At 40.1% G+C, this 8,961-nt stretch overlaps 1 protein-coding gene across 1 annotated transcript in view; it reads left to right on the top strand.

The window, feature by feature from the left end:
- The window catches only part of LOC138143702 (protein mono-ADP-ribosyltransferase PARP14-like), a 76,749-nt gene that overhangs the window by 60,331 nt on the left and 7,457 nt on the right, over positions 1-8,961 (top strand). The window contains exon 15 of the mRNA XM_069064927.1: positions 4,471-4,604. Within this exon, the coding sequence (XP_068921028.1) occupies positions 4,471-4,604 (134 nt within the window). The remainder of the gene's footprint in view (positions 1-4,470; positions 4,605-8,961) is intronic.

The raw sequence follows: 8,961 nt of genomic DNA on the forward strand, positions 1-8,961 counted from the left end.
CTACTATAAAATGAGGTTTTTGGATTAAAAGGCTTCTGAGGTCCCTTTGCTAAATTTTGATCCTCACCAGGAGATATTTGACAATATTGCCTAAAGTGGGCCCTTTCGTGGGATAATTCATGATTTGGTCAGTGAAAAGTGAAACATGGTTGCAAAAATCATCTGAGTGTCAGAATCTAGGTAATGAGGTGATTGAGAAAATAAATCAGAAAGAAAATTAGACAAACAGGTCAGGAGAGGGAAATCCTCCAGCAGTGAGAATAACAAGAATCCTCCAGGGTGCCCCATCCACAAGTTAAGAACAGATTCCAAACTCCAGACCTATTTCCTAGAGCAGGATATCATTCTTTGGGATCTATGAACTTAGTTTTAAAAATATTTTGATCACTATATTTCAATATAATTTCTTTCACTTGTAATATGGAAATATTTTGTTGTAGACATTTAGAAACATTATTTTGATAAGGGGTCTATAGCTTCTATCAGACTGCCAAAGGAGTCGATTATCAATCAGTAAACTTTTATTCAGTGCGCTTACAACATGCCCTGGGGTACAAAAAGATGCAAAAGACAGTCCTGCCTTGGAGGAGTTTGCAACTTAGTAGACTGCAACAGAAAAGGTAACAGATAGGTGAAAGAGGGATCTTGACCATCAAGGACTGAGCTACCTAGGAAGATCCAACTAAGATAATTTCTTCCAAGGCACAAGCCAAAACAAAGAGAGATGGGCAACATAAGAAAGAGAAAACAGCTCCCAGGGGCCAGAGTATAGCACAGGGGTGGGGAAACTGCAGCCTCAAGGAAACATGTGGTCTTCTAGGTACACAAGTGTGGTCTTTTGACTGAATCCAAATTTCACTAAACAAATCCACTTAATAAAAGAATTCATTCTTTGACATTTGGATTCAGTCAGAGGGCCATATGTGAGGACCTAGAGGGCCTCATTTTGCCTTGAGGCAGCAGGTTCCCCACTCCTGGTGTAGTACCTCTATGTGAGAGGTGAAGGAGGCATCTAGGCCTATAATCTGGGGATAGGTAGCTTTGGAGCCTGGATAGAGAAAGGAGCTTTCTTGATGGAAGTTTAAAAAACAGGAAGCATTGTTCCATATTATGGCCTGTGGATCAGGTCACTTTACTTCTCACTGTTCTAGGCAACACTTAAAGACCACAAGTTGTATAAAACATGCCAGTTTGCATTGGTGGAGACAGTGCTCTCCCCTAGCAGCTCTTTGTGCCAATGAAATCACAAATCCAGACCCTGGATCTATACAGAGTTTATAATATTCTACATTTTATCAACCAATGGGGTCAACAAACAGTGGATGACTTGCTCAAGGTTCCAAAGGCGCTCAGGGACAAAGCTAGGAATAGAAGAAATGTCTCCTCCTCCTTTGATTCATTTCTTCCACCCAAAACAAGACGAGACCCAGTGTAAGAGCTGCTCAACCAGTGATGGTTAAAAGAGAATGATGAGGTGGTCTGTGGAAGATAGGAGGGTTATAGGTGGAGAAAACTCAGCTAATCCTCAAGCTTCTGCACCCCATATTGAGATCAGAAGAGTCAGATACTGTGGGCTGATGGAACTAGAGACTGAGCCAGTATCAGAGTCAAGCCTAAGAACTAGGAATTTAGATGTTAGGGTAGGCCAAGTATTCTCTCATTAGCACTGAAAAACAAGAATAAATTCTAAGAACTTGGGAAGTTTCAATAACTGTTAATCTTTTCCTTGTTAGTGTTAATATACCCATGCCTCCACTGTCCCTTGTCCAGCACCCTGGTCAGAGATAGAAAGGAGACAGAGCACTTCTTAGTGATCTCCATTTAACACAACTGAATATTGTTGGTTGTAGGGTATCATCTGATCAGCCAACAAACATTTTTTAAGCACCTACACCCTGTCCCCATTTTAAGCACCTACGCCCTCCCCATTAATAGGGGAGACACCATATAGAATAACTAGGGACATACAAGATATATATGAAGTGGTCGTAAGGTCATTTCAGAAGGGACAGAAAGCTCTAGCAGCTGAGGGGACTGGGAAAGACCTGCAGAAAGAGGTGGGTTTTGAGCTGAATCTGGAAGGAATCAGAGAAACTAGGCAATAAACTAAAGATGGAAACATACCAAGTTTGAGAGACAGTCAGTGCAAAGTTTCAGAAGTAAAATTCAGTGTACAAGGAATGACAAATAGGCTAGTATAGCTTAATTGGAGAGTGAGTGGAGGGGAGTCAAGTGTAAGAAGAGTTGTAAACTATGAAGATGACCAGTTATGAAAGTCTCTAAATGCCAGATATGCTGAGACATAACAAGGCTTAAGTAACACCTGAGAACTGGTAAAGGAAATAGGCAGGCAAGATGTCTGAATGAGGTCATATGAGGAGGATGAGGCAGTGAGAAGAGGAAGCTATCATCAAATGACTTCAGATATTTTTATTAAATATAAGGAAAGTCATCAGCTAAGAGGATGGAGATGGGTGTACCATGAAGGTTAGAAGAGAAAATATATCAAATGGCCACTTTGGTGAACAGGATACCTAATCAGTTATGGAGGAGAAAAACTGTTTGCTGTAGTGAGGGTCCAGTTGAGATTAAATAACAGATGTTTAGTTGATCCAGTATCATCTTGCTTTTCTGATTTCCTCCAGGTCTATGGATAGACAGCATCTGGATGGACATGATGAATATATGTTGTAGAAATAATCCAGGCATTAGGACAAAAAGTGGAATGAAGGATGCCTTCATGATCATTCCTCTTTAGGGATGGGAGATGGGAGGAAGAGGTTAAGGGGATCTCAGACATCTTTGGGGTTCAGTGATGGAAGAAGCCTAGTAGGTTTCACTAGCTGACCTAAACAAATAAGGCTAGTGTGATTAGGAGACGGAGTCACAAGACTGAGGTACCCCAAACAGCTGATTGATGAGTAGCTTTCTGATCCCACAATTCAGGTTGTAATTTCTCAGTTGCTAGCAACCTAGATTTTTTTTTTCAGATTTTAGGGTCTAGTTTGTAGAAGCCTGTTTAATTTTGTTTACTTTGGTTTTGGATCTGTGATTTCATTGGTAGAAAGAGCTTCTAGGGACAAAACCCTCTATCCCATCCAGGGAGGAAACACCTATGAAAGATCAGAACCTGCATGGTGACTTACAGTCCAGGAGAATTGTTGGGGCAGTGAGAGTTGAAATGATTTATCCATGGCCAGGCATCCACTACGTTATCAGAGGAAGAACTTACTGACTTCAAGGATGGTTCTTTCTGCCCACTATACAATACCACTCCTTCATCTCCAACCCCTTTATTATAAATTATAAATTTGCTTTTCAGTTTGTAATTCTATGTCTTCTGAGTTTTCTTTGTCTCAATCATTTCTGCAAATATCATTTCTGCTTGAACTAATAAAATAGAGTTTCTGAACCTGCCATGTACAGTAACCTGGGATAGAGAGTGATGGCAGTTCCTACAATCCATCCTTCTTCCAGCTTTACCCATTCCATTGCTGCCCCTGCTTTTTACTTAACTCTCATGAATCTAAGGATACATGTGAAAGAGGGAAAGAAGTGTTTATGAAGCACCTACTATGCATCAGACACAGTCTAAACTTTACCAATATATCATTTGATCTTCACAATGACCCTGCAAGGAAAGTTTTGCTATTATCCTCATTTTACAGTTCAGAAAATTGAGGCAGTGATTTACTCAGAGACTCACAGCTCATGGGAAGATGAACTCTAGTTGAATTTTGCATACTAGTGTTTTAAAATAAAGGAGCAGGTGGCACAGTGAATAGAGCACCGGCCCCAGAGACAGGAGGACCTGAGTTCAAATCCAGCCTCAGACATGACACACTTACTAGCTGTGTGACTTTGGGCAAGTCACTTAACCCCAATTGCCATCCAAAAAGCAAAATAAAATAAAATAAAGGAGCAATTCACTCAATTTGATTTAAAATATTTGAAGGAAATAATTGGATGATAAGAGCACCATGGTATAGTAGGTAGAGGTTGAGAGATAGGAAGGAATAAGTACCTATCCTGCTTCTGACACTTACTAACTGTGTGACTCTGGGCAAGCCACTTAAATGGCCCAAGACAACTCTCTTAGACTAAGTTACAGATGGGATCCAATCTGTACTGATGCTATAGGTAAAATAATAGACTTTTGCCATATTTTATGTATTTACTTGTTCATCAATTATGGGTTATATTGATGGAAGGGTGAGCAGAACAAGTCAATACATACTCCAAATAGCCTTATAGGTATAAATTTTTTTCTTACTATGACAATATTTTTCATGTAATAGGTGCTTAATTAATGTTTATTAAATTGAATTGAATTCTCAAAACCTAACATTAAGAGAATGTAAAAGAATTGGGGTACAATTCTGCTTTTTAGAGAGCCCTAGGTATTTAGATCGCATAATCCCATCCTTTCATATTCAAAAAAATTTTAATCACTAAGTATTTGTCTTGCAGTTGAGATCCCTAGTCACTGGAATGACATGAAATACCATAATCTTCTTTTGGTGGATTTACCTCCAGGACATGAAGAATACAAGCAAGTAAAAGCCAAGTTTTGTGAGACTTGTGCTACCTACACAATAGAGAAGGTACATCCACTGTTTATCCTTGCCACGACCTCTAATCCTCCATTCCTCAGTACTATCTCTAGTCCTCACCCTTGCTCTTCTTTCTTACCTATATATCTAATCTGCAATCCCCTCCTGTATGCTAGTTGGTCTCAACACTACCTACTGGATGTTTCCAACTGTTTATTCCATGGGCTTCTCAAATTCAATGTTTCCAGGGGCAGAGCCAAGATGGCAGAGTGAAAGCAGGGACTCACCTGAGCTGTCCCATAGATTCCTTCACTTCCCTCTGAAAAGTGAATCTGAACAGATTTTAGAGTGGCAGAATTCATTAGGACATAGAATGTGGCAGATTTCCAACCCAGGTCAACACGGAACTTCCATGGGTAGGATTTGTTCAGACCGGCAGCAGGAGTACAGAGGGCAATGCATGGATCACACAGGCTACACCAGCACATACCTGACCATAGCAGAGCCAGAGTGAGCCTGGGCAAACTAATTTGCCCACCACAAGGGCAATTCCCATTCCTGTTACCACAGAACAGGTGTCTGTCAGATTTGGGTGAGAGACAAGTGCAGGCCTGCAGCAGTGGCAGCAGCTGTTCCTGGGGCTATCAGCTCACAGTCTGGATGTTTTAAAATCACCTACATGAACTTCCAGGAACCATGATGGTGGAGTAAAGGATAAATGTTCTAATCCCCCTTTGTTGACCTTGAAAACCTCAGAGAATGTTGTCCCAGGGTAAAATCCTGAAATAGTGGAACCAGGGAGAGGCTAGGGAGATCTGCAGAAAGGGTATCACTCTGCTGAGGCTGAAGGGCACCAGTGAAGGACAGGAGGCATCCCAGCAGGAGATCCTGAACCCCAGGGTGATGGAGCCAGCAAGCACCAGTCACCAGCAGCTGAGCCTGCCTGAGCTCAAGGCCAGAGCTGAAGGTTGGGGATGGAGACCTGAAGTGACCAGACCACTCCTCCCCTATAACTCATGCTGTAAGCTTCAGTGTAACCCTAGGAAAATGCAGAAAGTCCTGGCCTTTGTCTCAGTTTAGGCACTCACCAGCCAGCTCCCGCTCTGCACCAGGTAATCTGCAATATTATATAGCCTCTAACTGAGAGAACCAGAGACCACAGCACACAAAGCCAGTAACCAGGCCCTTAGCTACCCCCACAAGAAGAATAGGTCAGAGCCCTCTATGCCCCAGAAGTAGAGATCCACTTTTAAAAGTCAAGAAATAGGCAATCACAATGGGTAAAAAACAAAATAAATAAATGAAGAATATAGAATCCTATTATGGAGAATGAGAAGAACAAAAGTCATGTTTAGAATGTTGTAATGAGAATTGCGAGTTGAGACCATTAATCATTTTAAGTGAAGTTTTAATTGTGGAGCATAATGAAGCCAGTGACTACAAGGGGCATGTACCCAAATCATGAAGCCCTGAGCATATACATCTTGGGGTTTATATAAACAAAAGCTACAACATAGCTGTTGCCAAGCAGAGCAAGCAGGGAAAATACAGAAGTTAAAGGATAGTGTTGCTTAATGACCAGCTAGTTACCCAAACAGTAAAAATCCTCTGATTGGTTCCTATGTAAGAGTAAGGGGCTGTGGTGTTCTGCTTGGTGGTTTTTTGTGGTGGACTTGGACAGGCCTGACTTGGTGGGCCTTCCTGGTGGACTAGGTCTGTTTTGTTAGTGAGTTTCCTAGGGGACCAGGAGTAGCTTGATAGGGAAGGGGTTTGGGGGAGAGTTCCCAAAAATGGTGGTTACAACAATCCCCACTTCTTTTTGTAAAGAGTCAAACACTTGACCTATAATTGGTAACATTGTACAGCAGGGGCTGATACCTAGCTTCCTTTACAAGGGGAAGCTTGACTGAGTTAATACAGGATTGAGAGGTGGGAAAACAAACAAGGGCCTATAGTGAGATCAGTGTGGTCAACCGTGGGGTTACGTTCTAGATGTGAATGTGGATGGGATAAACTCTTCCATAAACAGAGGCAGATAACAGAATGGATTAAAAACCATAATCCTACAATATGTTGTTTACAAGAAACACATTTGAAATGGGGGGATACACACAGGGTAATGGTAAAAGGCTAGAGTAGAATATATTATGCTTCAGCTGAATTAAAAAAAAAACAGGGATTGTAATCCTAATCTCAGACAAAGCAAAAGCAAAAATAGATCTAATTAAAAGAGATAAGGAAGGAAACTATATCCTGCTAAAAGACACCATTGACAATGAAGTAATATCATTACTAAACATATACACACCAAGTGGTATAACATCCAAATACTTAGAAGAGAAATTAAGGGAGTTACAGGAAGAAATAGATAGCAAAACTTTACTAGTGGTGTACCTCAATCTCCCACTCTCTGAACTTGATAAACCTAATGTCAAAATAAACAAGAAAGAAGTTAGGGAGGTACAAATAAAGTCATGTCTGCATAATTGTTAAAAACTCAGTTGTTCATAGTTAAACTGAGCTAATATAATAAAAATGAAAATTTTACCTAAATTAATTTAACTATTTAGTGTCATACCAATAAAAGTGCCAAAAAATATTTTATAAAGCTAGAAAAAATAATAAAATTCATCTGGAAAAACAAAAGGTCCAGAATATCAAGGGAAATAATGAAAAGTAATGCTAGGGAAGGCAGCCTAGGCTTACCAGACTTTAAAACTGTATTATAAAGCAGCAATCACCAAAACTACTTTGTACTGACTAAGAAATAGAGTGGTGGATCAGTGGAATATGTTAGGTGCACAATAGTGACCGACTATAGTAACCTGCTACGTGATAAACGTAAAGACTCCAACTACTTGGATAAGAACTCACTATTTGACAAAAATTGCTGGGAAAATTGGAAAGTAGTGTGGCCAGAAACAGGGCATAGACCAATATTTTACCCTGTGTACCAAAATAGAGCCAAAATAGGTTCACAAGGGTAGCTAAGTTGGACAGTGAATAGAGCACCAGGCCTGGAGTCAGGAGGACCTCAGTTCAAATCTGGCCTCAGACACTTACCACTTACTAGTCATGTGACTTTGGGCAAGTCACTTAACCCCAACTGCCCTGTCTACCTCTTCCAAAAAGCAAAAAAAAAGTTGGAGTAAAGACTCCAACTACTTGGATAAGAACTTGGATAAGCAAAAAAAAAAAAAAATGGGTTCACAATTTGGATATAAAGACTGATACTATAAGCAATCTGGGAGAGCAAGGAATAGTTTACCTCTCAGATTTATGGAGAAGGGAAGATTTTATGACCAAACAAGAAAAGAGAGCATTACAAAATGCAACATGAATACTTTTGATTACATTAAATTGAAAAGGTTTTGTATAAACAAAGCCAATGTAACCAAGATTAGGAGGGAAGAGGAAAATTGGGAAAGAATTTTTACAACCAGTGTCTCTCATAAAGACCTCATTTCTAAAATATACAGAGAAGTGAATCAAATTTACAAGAGTACAAGTCATTCCCTAATTGATAAGTGGTCAAAGGATATGAACAGGCAGTTTTTAGAGGAAGAAATTAAAAGTATCTATAAGCATAGGAAAAAAAATGCTCTAAATCACTATTGACTAGAGAAATGTAAAACAAAACAATTCTTAGGTACCACATCTCACCAGTCAGATAGGCTAATGTGACAAAAAAAGGAAAATTATAAATGCTGGAGAGGATGGGGGAAAATTGGAACACTAATTCATTGTTGGTGGAGTTGTGAATTGATCCAGTCATCCTGGAGAGCAATTTTGAACTATGCCCAGAGGGTGATAAATATGTGCATACCCTTTGGCCCAGCAATACCACTGCTAGAGCTATGTATATATCACAAAGAGATCATACAAGTGGGAGGACCCCTATGTACAAAATTCTTCTTAGCAGTCCTTTTTGTGGTGGCAAAGAATTGGAAATCAAGGGCATGCCCATCAAGTGGAGAATAGCTGAACAAGTTGTGGTATATGACTGTCCTTATATTGTGCTATAAGAAATAGGAGCAGATGGACTTCATCACAACCTGGAGAAACTTATATAAACTGATGCTGAGAGAGGGAGAAAAATACACACAAATTACAAACATATCGTATCTGTGATGACTAACTTCGATAGACTGGGCTCTTCTCAGTAATGCAAGGCTATAAGACAACTCCAAAAGACTCATGATGGAAAAGGCTATCCACATCCAGAGAGAGAATTATGGAGTCTGAATGCAGATTGAAGCAAACTACTTGATATCTGTCTCTGTCTCTGTCTCTGTCTCTGTCTCTCTCTGTCTCTCTGTCTCTCTCTGTCTCTCTCTCTCTCTCTCTCTCTCTCTCTCTCTCTCTCTCTCTCTCTCTCTCTCTCTGTCTCTGTCTCTGTCTCTCTCTG

The sequence above is a fragment of the Petaurus breviceps genome, unplaced genomic scaffold (assembly GCF_028583685.1).
Source record: "Petaurus breviceps papuanus isolate PSGF00001 unplaced genomic scaffold, PetGlider_PUasm1.0 90654, whole genome shotgun sequence".
Classification (NCBI taxonomy): domain Eukaryota; kingdom Metazoa; phylum Chordata; class Mammalia; order Diprotodontia; family Petauridae; genus Petaurus; species Petaurus breviceps.